The 13421-nt window shown below is 48.9% G+C and overlaps 1 protein-coding gene across 1 annotated transcript; it reads right to left on the bottom strand.

Annotated features, from left to right (window-relative positions):
- Positions 1-356: 356 nt before the first annotated feature.
- LOC144118723 (uncharacterized) lies at positions 357-13421 on the bottom strand. Its single transcript, XM_077651569.1, has 3 exons — positions 12701-13421; positions 8871-9106; positions 357-777 (listed from the first exon to the last, which is right to left on the bottom strand). Exons 1-3 carry the CDS (start codon positions 13412-13414, stop codon positions 357-359), a joined length of 1371 nt encoding a protein of 456 aa, XP_077507695.1. The 5' UTR covers positions 13415-13421.

Below are 13421 nucleotides of genomic sequence, written 5' to 3'. Positions count from 1 at the left end.
CCCAATACTTGCCCAAGTTATGGCGCTAATCGCAGTCGTGCTGATCACATCAAATCTGCAGCTGTCCTTTAATAGTAAGCTCGAATAGCTCGCATCATATTTAAAGCATGTTTGCTAGAACAACTGCAAAGTTTAGAAATGCTGCGACACCCGTAGAGCCATACGCACTCTTGCGCCCCAAGGAGCTGCACCACCATTGCACCTGTGCACTCTTAAAAGGGTCACCTTTTCTTACTTCGTGGTTTGTCCCCCAAATTTCAACTAATAGAAGCCGCTAGAATAACGTACAAAGTGCACATTACTTTCTAAGAACTTGCTGAAGGAATAGATTTATTCTTAATGCACATTTGGGCACGCTAAATTGGATTTGTCGCTGACTTTCCGCGACGCTGACGACGCTCGCCACACCCGCTCTTGCAGGCAGAGAGCGAGTCGAACCGATTCGACCCGACGAGGCAACGCCGCGCAAGCAGGGTGCTCTTCGATGCCCTGACGCACCGGGCGCTTCCCTTGGCCGTCATGTCGGCGAAATACGGGAAGCGCATCTGGCGCATGCTGCACGCGGCCTTGATGGGTGCGTGGCAGTGGGAACGCTGCTGGACATCGGAGGCAGGGTCATCCCTCCCGCGTTGGCGTTGACGCGGCGCGCAGTTCCTGGTGCAGTCCTCGCGAGACCTGAACGTCGAGCTGCCGTGGGAAGGGCAGCTACCCCGCGGGAAGTTCCACTGCACGCAACCGATGCCGTCGAACCACCACCACTCCTCGAGAACGTCCTGCCTGCAGCGTCCGAAATGATAATAATAATTAGTTTTGGGGGGAAGGAAATGGCGCAGTGTCTGTCTCATATGGTTGGACACCTGAACAGCACCGTAAAGGAAGTGATAAAGGAGGGAGTGAAGGAAGACAGGAAGAAAGAGGTGGCGTAGTGGAGGGCTCTGGCTAATTCGACCACCTGGGGATCTTTAACGTGCACTGACATTGCACAGCACACGGGCGCCTGAGCGTTTTGCCTTCATAAAAATGCAGCCGCCGCAGTCGGTTTCGAACCCGGGAACACCGGATCAGTAGCCTAGCGCTCTAACCACTGAGCCACCGCCCCGGGTGATAAAAGAGGGTGTGAAAGAAGAAAGTAAAAAAGAGGTGTCGTAGTGGAGGGCTCCGGAATAATTTCGACCACCTGGAGATCTTTAACGTGCACTGACTTCGCACGGCACAAGGGTACCTTAGCGCTTTTCCTCCATAAAAAAAAAAAACGCAGCCGGCGCAGTCGGGTACTTACCTGGTGCTGGGTCTCCGGCGATCAGCGTCCGAAATGTCCGGGTTAGAATTCAAAGGGTTTTCCCGCCGCCGCGGTGGCTCAGTGGTTATGGTGCTCGGCTGCTGATCCGAAAGACGCGGGTTCAATCCCGGCCGCGGCGGTCGTATTTCGATGGAGGCGAAATTCTAGAGGCCCGTGTACGGTGCGACGTCAGTGCACGTTGAAAGCCCCCAGCTAGTCGAAATTTCCGGAGCCCTTCACCATAGCGTCCCTCATAGCTTGAGTCGCTTTGGGACGCTAAACCCCATAAACCCATGGCTCAAAGGATTTTCCGCACTGTCGAGGCTTTCTGGAGAGCTGTCATGCTTTCTGCTCAAATAAAAAAAGGGAGAAAGTCTGCAAGCTGCTGTCAATATTACTGCCGAGTTTCAATTAAATGTTCACTTCAAATAAAGCGCGTCCATTTACCGATCGAAAAACATTTGGAAAACGCAGCTTGACAATTCGTCAAATATAGGGCATATCCTACGATATGCGTGGAATGTGTTTTAATCTAATTAGTATTTACACTCAACTCGTTCTAACATGGGCGCAAGTGGGTTTATTAATATGCGGTTCGTCGTTGGCTTTTGTGTACCGCATTCGTACAGCCCGTGTTTACGCGCTCCGGGCGGCTCGATGAAGTCGCTGCACATAGACTTAACAACTCCAGTAATTTCCGGTACATACATTTTCCGCGGGCTTTACATGTTTATTAAAGGTTGTATTTTTTGTACTTAACGAATAATCTATAGATTCGGAGTGTACAGTATTTTTTTAATGTCTTCAAACATGGAATGAAAGTATTAACGCTTATTCTATTACGAGGGCACTGGGTCATACACCGCGCTTCACGGTGTGTTTTCCGTATATGCTGGATTATTTTTAATTGCTGTCAATTTCAGATGACATATTCTGCGGTGATTGCATTGCCGCATATATTTATAAACAGAGGAAACAGTGTGAGGCTAACATATAACGTCATCAAGACTACTCAAATGGCAATTATCCACGGCTATAGCTATGAGATGAAACACCATCAGCTTTCACTGGATTTCAGAGTAGCGCAGACCACGCCTTGTCAAGTTTTTAAGTGATATAGGTTCAGATGAGGTTTGTTTTTTTCGCTCTTAACAGGAGACACGGCAAAACGACCAACCGATTGGAACCCCCGACTGGGTCCAATGGCTTTTTAAAAGCGAAAGCTTTACTTTCCGCGAACTTGCGATTTCGCCGTGGCGGGGCTCCGAGGAGGCACATGACGTCACAACGCGCGCCTCGCCAACACCCTCTAAATACTTTCTTCAGGCCTCTCCAGGCCCTCCTTTCCACACGCGCTACGTCACGCCAAGTGTCCGGTCAGGCTGCTCACCAAGCGCGGCTCCGCTCCGCTCGGTTGTCTCCCTCGATGTGCTCGCGCTTGCCCGGGCAAGCACAGACACGAACGCAGTCTTGCAGTGAGCGTCTAGCTGCTGCTTGAGTCTTTCAGCCTGGCGTTGGGTGCATTTCCGTTCGCTCCTCGCACGGCTGTGTCTGTTTCGTGTGGCCGTTTCTTGTGTGGCGTGCGTACCTGTGCTAGCGCACGAATGGGAAACTGATTGCCTGCCGTGTAGCGAGTGCAACTTCGTGAAACATGGGCCGGTGCTGTGTTCCCGGGTGCCGCGGGAACTACCAGAATGGTCCCAAAGTACGTGTTTATTGCTTCCCAAGAGACGAAGTACGAAGAAAAGCCTGGTTGCGAGCCATTCCACGGAAGGATTTCACACCTACAGAGCATTCGAGGGTAAGACTCTGAAATATTGCTTAATAGGCGCTGGTAATTATCTTAGTTGTGAGCTGTCGCTCCCGGAAAGGCATGCTGTCTTTGTAGGCAATGATATCACTTCTTACACTTATGTATGAATTGTCCAGGAAGCATTTAGTTCTGTGGATGTGCATAAGGCTTGTGTAAAAGCTGTGTAAATATGTAAAAGCTGTTCACTATTCAGACTCTTTTTACTTAGTGTTTTAGGCAATGGAGAGTCATGGCGAATGGCCTTGCTTCATTTTCTCGTGCAGGTGTGTGAACTGCACTTCCACGCAGGCGACTTCATTACGACGTTGTCACACCAAGATGAACTGACAGGGAAAATAATAGAGGTGAAGCGTGACAGGCTACAGTTGAAGATTGATGCTGCGCCTTCTGTTTTTCCAAACTGCCCAAAATACTTGTCCTCAACGCCTGGACGGAGTGAATCGCCAGAGACGAAAAAAGCAAGAAGGGAAAACGCTGCTTTGCAGGAGGCTATGAGTAAGTCACTTCAGTCTAATGAGCTTGAACAGAAAAGAAACAAAGTTTCATCTTACGAGGAGTTCAAATCTAAGTTGCCTGGAATCTGCAACACGAAATTCTGGACCGTTTCTGTCGATGAGCAGTGCGTTAGGTTCCTTCTCATCGAGAATGATCCTTCACCTAATGTGAAATGCGCCTTGGTAGTTCTCCCTGATCTGTCACTTTCTGTTTTCTTGAATGGAGTGAAGCTTCTGTCGCTTCCTTCAGGCAGGATTCTGCCAGCTCAAGTATGCGACACCTCCAGCCTGTCCTTGCTGCTAGAAGAACTCGAGATAGGCTTGCATAATATACCTGAGGTGACGAAAGAGTCGAAACATACTAAAGTATTGCAGTTTGTCGGTTCACTGCTTGCAGACCTCATTGAGGACAGTGATACGACGAAAGAACAGTCTTCTTTGCTGAAATTTCTGGTTGAGCAGATAGAGCTTCTCCTCGCGAAACAGCATGTGTATAGCGCAGAGCTGCTGGTATTCGCCAGTATTTTGAATTCAATTTCTCCTCACGCATATCACTTCACAAGAGCTGCATCAAGAATCATTCTGCCCCATCCTTCCACACTGCGCCGTGTTTGCTCAAATTACAAAGCTGACCCTCTTGTGGAGCAAAATCAACCGCACTGTCTCTCCTACATCCGAGAACGAGTCCAATCAATGAAAGACCACGAGAAGACAGTGACCCTGATGATCGATGAGATCCACATAAAACCATACTTCGACTACAAAGGGGGCACAATAGTAGGATCGTCGGTTCATTCAACGGAACCAGCAACAACAGCCCATGTGTTCATGGTACAATCACTCCTTTCTGCAAACAAGGACGTCATTCACATATTACCTGTGAGCAAACTGAGCGCAGAAATTTTGCACGAGCATGCTAAGAACATAATCATTAATGTTGAGAAAATGGGGCTCAAAATTATCGCTGTGATAACGGACAACAATGCTCTGAACCGCAAGATGATGTCGTTATTTGCTACAAGTCCTCAGGTGAGCATTGTCTATCCCCATCCAGCCGATAACGCTCGCCCTCTTTTCTACGTGGTCGATCCTGTGCATCTCTTGAAGTGCATTAGGAACAATTGGATTAACCAGAAAAACCCTGGAACATGCCTCTATTTCCCTGAAATGGACTTGAGTGGAGCAATGCCCGAAGGGCCTCCTCGTATGAAAGCTGCTTCTTTCGCAGCTGTGCGGCAGCTTTATTCTTCAGAGAAGACGTCGCTTGTGAAGGCTGCTTACAGACTGAACGCAAAAGCCGTGAATCCAACCTCAATGGAGCGGCAAAATGTAAAGCTCGCTCTCGACGTCATTAATCAGTTTGTTTCAAATGCCCTCAGGACACATGGTTCCGCGTTCAAGATTCCTCAAGCTGAGTCGACTGCTCTTTTCATTGACGTTATCCTCACATGGTGGCAAATAGTCAATGTTAAGACCCCTTGCAAAGGCCAGAGGCTAAGGGACAGCATGCAAGACCCTGTAAGGTCTGTTGATGACACACAGTTAGCTTTCCTGAGCGGCGTTGTGGACTGGTTGGACGCTTGGGCAAGAATAAACATCACCAGTGGCTCGCTGACGAAAGAGACTCACAGTGCTTTGCGACTGACATGCTATTCTCTGGTAGAACTCTCGCGCTACTGCTTAGAAGAACTTCACTTCAAGTACGTACTGCTGGGCAAATTTCAGACGGATGCGCTAGAAGACCGGTTCGGCCGTTACCGCCAGCTGGCAGGATCACAGTACCACATTTCCGTGCGTCAGCTCTACGAATGTGAGAAGAAGCTTCGTCTTCAAAAACTTTTGACATTTCCACGCGAGGAAACAGAGTTTGAAGACGTAAGTGAGGATCTTGTCCCATGCAACTTTTCTGTGGCTGTCAGCGACGACGATATTACACACGCCCACTCTGACATGGATGCTATTGTCTACATTGCAGGATACGCTGCTCATGCTGCTTTAAAGAAGCTTTCATGTTCTGCTTGCTTCAGCACATTGGTGATTGAAAATCGAGAGATCGAAGCGGAAAATACTGCCATGATAGCTAACCTGTCGAGAGGAGGGCTGAAGTTTCCCCAGCCATGCACAGTTCACATGGTACTGATGACTAAACTAGTTGCAGAGAAGTTGTCTTTTGGAGCAACCGCGGAAGATTTTCTCTCCTGTAGAAATCAACGTGGTGTCGTGATTTCACAGACGATTTCCCTCCTGGACGAACACGACATTGAGACATGTGAAAATGGCCACACTGCACAAACTCTCCTGCGCTTGGTAGTACGCGTTGCAACCAACGTTGTTCTAAACAACTTTTGCAAACTAAGAAATGATGCCATACAAGACAATGCGCAGCAGAAGGCCGCAGCCCGGAAAGCAGCAACGCTTAAGAAGAAGTAAGTTTTATTCCCAAGCAATAAAAATGCTTTGCGCACACTTCATTGCTGGTGTCTCGTCGTTTTTTATTGTAAGGGTCAGATTAGCTGTACAAATACTCAACAGCGCAACATTATTGTGAGTGTCATTATTGCTGTGTGTGAAAGCTTTAAGCAAAACACAATACAGAATAAAACTAACACAATGCGCAGTAGACGGTGTTTTTTTTTTCAATGTTCACGAACTTCTACTTTAACAACTAGATATACGCATGTGCGGTCTGTGCGGATGGATTTTACCGCACGGCAGACATCATGTACGTGATAGAACCTAATAATTAGATGATTAATTGAAATTAACTAATCAATTTTTTATTATAATGACCAATAATGCGAAATTGGCGGCCGTATGCTAAATTGTTTATTATAAAAAACTGTATTAGCAGCTCGAACTTTCTTGACAATAAGGTGCTCTGCAATAAAAAAATATATAAAGCAGATAAAATGATAGCCTAAGGCGCGCACAAACTAGCGAATTTCTTTTCTGCAGCAACGACAAAAATGAAAATGAAGGAATCACTTATAAGGCAGCTACGTACGGCAGTACCCGAATAGTGCAGACGGGCGCGGCGCGCTGAAATCGCGGAGCGCGGGGCCTGCACGGTCCCTTGGCGTGACGTCACGCGGCCGGTGGAGAGGCCTTAGCATTGAGAGGGTGTTGGCCTCGCCACGGATATTTCTCTCCCTCTCTCGCTTCCTAGTCACTACTGCGCATGCGCCACTAGTAGCACCGAGCCACAGGTGTACCACCGCTGCGCAGCGCCGCGCCTTTCCTCAAAATCTAACTTTCAATTTTAAGTTTTTTCTTCTTTCCCTCCCTCCTTTATCCCTTCCTTTACGGCGCGGTTCGGGTGCCCATCGAGATATGCGAGACGGTTACTGTGCCATTTTCTTTCCTCAAAAACCAAACAAAACAAGCGAGCCGACGGCGTTCATAGAGTTCATTGGCGTTTACAACTTTGCGAGGGCCGGTCATTTTCACGAAAGGAAAGGCGCACAACACGGCTCTGTGGGTCAGTGGAGACCTTTATCTCGCTTTCATGTACGTGGCGTTGGACCCGCCGCGGTGGCTCAGTGATTAGGGCGCTCGGCTACTGATCCGGAGTAACCGGGCTCGAACCCGACCGCGGCGGCTGCGTTTTTATGGAGGCAAAACGCTGAGGCGTCCGTGTGCTGTGCGATGTCAGTACACGTTAAAGATTCCCAGGTTGTCAAAATTATTCCGGAGCCCTCCACTATGGCACCTCTTTATTCCTTTCACTATTTATCCCTTCCCTTACGGCGCGGTTCAGGTGTCCAAAAATATATGAGACAGATACTGCGCCATTTCCTTGCCCTAAACACCAATTATTATTATTATTATTATTATTATTATTATTATTATTATTATTATTATTATTATTATTATTATTATTATTATTATTATTATTATTATTATTATTATTATTATTATTATTATTATTATGTACGTGGTGTTGGTGTCCAACTGCAAAAGCCTGCTTTAATTGCGTTCCGTACACTGGATAGGAAGCGCGCCCTCCCTGCCACCGTGGGAGGTGGCATGCAGTTAATGGTTGATCGCGAGAGATTGATCACCAAATGAACGCTGCGACCTAGCTTTTGCTGCAGTGCAGCATGTCGGCCACAACGCTGTCAGCGCTGATGCATTCAGGCCATATCTCTCGCTCACCACAGCCACATGTATCAAAGCACGAATGAGGCGTCCGCATAACCAGGGAGCCAGTTACGCGCCCTTCCTTTCCTCAAAGCCATCGCCGTCTAGAACATTGGCAACGCCATCGCCAATGAACACAGTGAACGCGGACATATTTCGGTTTGTCTATCCTGGATTACAATCTTGGATCGTTTTGTATATCCTGGTTTGTATATCCTGGATTACCCGCCGCGGTGGCTCAGTGGTTAGGGCGCTCGGCTTCCAACCCGACCGCGGCGGCTGCGTTTTTGTGGAGGAAAAACGCTAAGGCGTCCGTGCGCTGTGCGATGTCAGTACACGTTAAAGATTCCCAGGTTGTCAAAATTATTCCGGAGCCCTCCACTGCGGCACCTCTTTCTTCCTTTCCCCTTTCACTCCCTCCTTTATCCCTCTCTTACGGCGCGGTTCAGGTGTCCAACGATGTATGAGAAAGATACTGCGTCATTTCCTTTCCCAAAAACCAATTATTATTATTATTATTATTATTATTATATCCTGGATTAGCTGAGGTAATCCACATTTTTCGTCTGGGCATGGTATTAATTAAAATTCCTAGCTCTTGCGAATAAAAAATTTAGAGGACGCTTAAACATCATCTTTAAGAGAGAGACTCGACAGCGTGTTGCAGCGCTGCCAAGGAGTCCACTGTACGCCAACTCCCGTTCGGCGCGACGCGTGGCCCGTTGGACAATTTAAGGAAAGGACGCCTGTCTCACATATCTTGGCGGCACCCGAATCAGGCTGTAAGGGAAGGAAATTGAAATGAAAATTGGTTTTAAGGAAAGGAAATGACGCCTGTCTCACACCCCTACCGCGCCGTAAGGGAAGGAAAATCCCTTCCCTTACGGCGCGGTTCAGGTGTCCACCGAAAAGCGCTATTTTTCGCTCACGGCCAAGGACGCCGACGATACCGGCTTTTCTGCGACATCTGCTCCTTAAAGACGTCGCGTTAAAACGCACCTTAAGAAGACAACAGCACAAAGAGCTAAGTAGTTTTAAGTCGCATCTTAGTCTTTGGGACTTGTATTTTTTGTACTCATTTTGTTCGTGTATCTGGAAACACAGCCAACGGACTGAAGCACCGTTCGTACGGCCCGTTGCTCACCTCGAGCAGTCGGTGAAGACTGCGCTCTCAAAGCAGCGGTCGCGGGGGGCACCCTGGGCACAGCTGGCCAGACAGGTGCCCAGGTTCGGGAAGCGGTTGGTGCCTCGGTTGCACAGGCTCGCCCTATCGCTAGGCGTCCAGGAACAAGTGCGGGACCGGGCGCTGTAGTAAGCCTCGTGCCTCGGTCGAGCGCAGTACGTGTAGAATCGAGGACCGCACCGATGGTGCGGACGGCGCTGCACGTGTGATTTTTGTCAATAATAATTGTTTTTTGGGGAAAAGAAATAGCGCAGTATCTGTCTCATATCGTTGGACACCTGAACCGCGCCGTAAGGGAAGGGATAAAGGAGGGAGTGAAAGAACAAAGAGGTGCCCGTAGTGGAGGGCTCAGGAATAATTTCGACCACCTGGGGATCTTTAACGTGCACTGATATCGCACAGCACACGACCGTCTTAGCGTTTTGCCTCCATAAAAACGCAGCCGCCGCGGTCGGGTTCGAACCCGGGAACTCCGGATCAGTAGCCGAGCGCCTTAACCACTGAGCCACCGTTGTGAGCAGAAGCGCGTTTGAGAGGAAGCACCAGGTGTACCCGCCGCGGTGGCTCAGTGGGTAGGGCGCACGGCTACTGATCCGGAGTTCCCGGGTTCGAACCCGACCGCGGCGGCTGCGTTTTTATGGAGGCAAAACGCTAAGGCGCCCGTGTGCTGTGCGATGTAAGTGCACCTTAAAGATCCCCAGGTGGTCGGAATTATTCCGGAGTCCTCCACCACGGCACCTCTTCCATTCTTCTCTTACTCCCTCTTGTAACCCTTCCCTTACGGCGCCGATATGTGAGACAGATATTGCGCCATTTCCTTTCCCCTAAAACCAATTTAAATTTAGGAAGCACCAGGTGCTGATTTCATCTGCACACCGCAAGGGGCGCTGCTTTACCTTTAAGGACAACGAGGCGCGATCCGTGAACACACACTAAGCAGAAAGGAGTAACGCACTCTCTTTTATAACAGGGAGTGTTCCAGAGTACTGCTTACTCCCTTTTTACTCCCATATTGGCGTATTCGTGTTTAGAGTGCCATTGCTTTATGGCTTCACGTTTTGAAATTGAGTTGAGACTTGTGCTACCTGCAATAGCTCTCCAATTTTTTATTTTGATTTGGATTTTTATTTTTCGGATTTGCAAGAACTCTGGTGCCCAGGACCCGATGGGGCCCTTACACCATGTAAAGATATCAAACACAGGAATACGTTACGGCAGTACTGTGGTGATCTTTACAAAAAGTTACATGCATCAATATAAAGGAAGAGTGAGCACATCTTTTGCAGTGTTTGCAATGAAGATTACGCTTTTGAATAATCCTATTCCTCGTTTTGTTGTTCCTCGCGGCCACAGATGTGACCAGAGCTAGCGGAACGGTCTTGGCCCATGGGGTGGGATCCCAGCCGTGCTATAGAAACCCCACAAGCTCCAGGAATATGAAAATAATATGTTGAAAAAATGTGCATCATTAAACAAAGATCCCGTGACCGTTAAAAGCTGAAAAACTACAGAGAATGTTTACTACTTTCGAGTCATATTTTTGAAGACGACGAAGGGCGGGCAGTGCCGCGGAACGGAGCGCTCGCGCTAAGCGAACAGACAACGTATTTGAGGCAACAACAACAACAGTTAACGAATGACTTTGATCGGGGTTGCTATACCCATCGGATTAGTGCTGGCGCACTAAAATTGAAAATTGGTTTTTGCAGGAAAGGAAATGGAGCAGTATTTGTCTCGTATATCGTTGGACACCTGAACCGCTCCGTAAGGGAAGGGATAAAGGAGGGAGTGAAAGAAGAAAGGAAGGAGAGGTGCCGTAGTGGAGGGCTCCGGAATAATTTCGACCACCTGGGGATCTTCAACGTGCACTGACATCGCACAGCACACGGGCGCCTTAGCGTTTTTCCTCCATAAAAATGCAGCCGCCGCGGTCGGGTTCGAACCCGGGAACTCCGGATCAGTAGTCGAGCGCCCTAACCACTGAGCCACCGCGGCGGGGAAAATTGAAAACTGAGAACTGGTTTTGAGGAAGTGAAATGCGCATTAACTGACTCGCTTCTCGGTAGACTGTCTACCTCAACCCCGCACTAAGGGAAGGGAGGAGTGAAAGAAGTAAGAGGTTCTGTAGTGGAGGGCTCCGGAATGATTTCGGTGCCACCTGGGAATTTCGAGCACACGGGCGCCTTTTTCGTTTCGCCTCCATCAAAACGCGGCCGTCGCGGTTGATGCCTGGATGCCGTATACGTCTGCTGAGCTATTGTGCATCTTGCGGAACACGTTCTGCGGGCTATGGCAGCAGCTCTTCATCTGCGCAAGCTTTAAAAAATTCTCCTTGCCTTACCTTGCGCCCACATATACAGGGTGTTTCACCTAAGACATTACACAATTTTTCAAAATAGACGGTTTGAGTTAGAAGGGCACATTTTTCGGCATAGCATTGTCAGCAGTGCAGTACATCAGAATACAACTAAGACATGCTAACTAGCAGGCTGGTCAACTAATATTGAATAGTAAACGTTTTAACTATTACAGTTACGCTCCTTAATTATTGAGAGATGTGTAGCCCTCCCTAAGTGGTATCGATATCAGTTTTTCAATTTCGAAAACGCGGTTACCCTCGGCGCTGTGGCCCAACGAATTTTGACTATTTCGACCAGTTACGTGCACTGGATAGGTTGCTTTCCCTGCAAGCTTCTGAAAGCGCGTGTATATTGGCGCGATATAGCCAAAAATTGTTCGACACTCAGCGCTGAGGGTAACCGCGTTTTCGAAATTGTAAAAACTGATATGGATATCTCAGACAGCAAGAGCTACAGAATAGTAACTGACTCACAGGCCGCATGCCGAGGCTTCCTAAGGTGAAGGTTAAGCTGGCAGACCAACACCCTCCCCAGGGAGACGACACAACTCGAAAATAAGCACAATGTGGTAAGGGCACCCGGGCACGGAAGAGTGGACCTTAAAGTCGACGTGATAGTTGGAGGTTACATGAACCGAGCAATCGACAGCAAGGAGAAAGGCAAGACAATACTCTGAACAGCTGCGGAGAGCTCACCACGTTTTGGATGTTAGGACGCCGTAAATACCTGCTTCCCCACAAGACTCATACAGGCTATTCATGCCAAAGTCGCTATAAAAATACTAAAATCCGGCCCACGCAATATTGCGTGTGGTTCGGAGAGATAGCCACCCTTTACCATTCGACATGGAGCTGTCGGGCGTGTCCGACAGAGCCCAAAATTAAAAACACTTCTGTCGAGCAGTGGGAGGGGCTTCTGTTCAGCTCTGACCCGCAAGATCAGCTAGATCTGGTTGAAGCGGGCCGAATAGACAGCAAAAAACAATGGGATCCTGGACCTAAGAACGCCGCACCCGCAGCTCAATACCCCAATCCATAACCCCCTTCCCATTTTGCTGAATGAAGTTCTATACTGCTACTTTGTTATGAGAAGACATAACAGCCGTATTCTATCTGACGGCCTTTCATTTTTATTTCATTTGTTTTTATTCCATTTACTCTAGGATGGATGACGTTGGTGTAAACCGTGCATATACAATCTGCTTGAAGAACCCTCGCACCCTTGTGTGAGCAATGACAATATTTTGTACATAAACACTATTTCTGCGGTATTCGCATGTACCAGATGATCTGAAAGGTCACAAACAGTTTCAAAACCGATGGGTAAAAAATATATCGTACTCAATGGCTTCTCAACCTAAAATCATTACTATGCATATAGGAGTGAGTGACATAATGCAGCGTTACTGTCCGGCCCCTAAAACTCTCTTACCGTTCTGTTTTTGATGTGTCGCTGGAAGCGAGGATGCGTTAATTTCATCGCCACCGGGGGAAGTGAGCTTGTCACGTTCATCCAGGCTAAAGAACGTCTAGTGACCTTGTGCCGAATCTTTGACAATGTGTTCATCGGCTGCACAGCGGCTGCCACCTTACTAACGCTCTCAGCCATCTTCCCAGCCTGGAGCGGCAGCGGCGAAGTACCACCGACGACAGCTCCCGCCGGCCGGTCAGCTGTGAGCGCCAGAGTCAGCACTGCCGCAAGCAAGGTCGCCACCAACACCCCGATTCCAAAGTTTTGCAGCCACGGCACTCCAGAGCTAACGTGTTCATCTTCCCCTCCTTCTCGCATCAGGTACATCTTCGAACCGTGCTTGAGACCACTTGCGGGAGCTCTGAGTGGTGGCGCGAAGCCGGGGAAACGGGGGGTCATCGTGGGGCCTGCCCTGATGAAACTCGGCCGCGGGGGCATCGGTGTCGCGAACAGTGTCCGCGTCGACGAAGGCATGGGTGTGACGTCGGTGCCAAGGTCGGTCTCGCTGCGGATGCGGGTGTCGTGCCTAACGCCGCAAGGGCACGGCTCGGGAGGGGGCTTCTGTGCATCTGGTCCACAGGACACCTCCGAACGATGGTGGTTGGTCTCAGCGCCCTCCCAATTCCGAGAATGCGTGGGTTGCTGAGGTCTCCGGTTCTTGGATGTCGACAGCATGGCGCAC

Source organism: Amblyomma americanum, chromosome 2, assembly GCF_052857255.1.
Source record: "Amblyomma americanum isolate KBUSLIRL-KWMA chromosome 2, ASM5285725v1, whole genome shotgun sequence".
NCBI lineage: Eukaryota > Metazoa > Arthropoda > Arachnida > Ixodida > Ixodidae > Amblyomma > Amblyomma americanum.
This window is presented reverse-complemented; position numbering and strand designations above follow the sequence as displayed.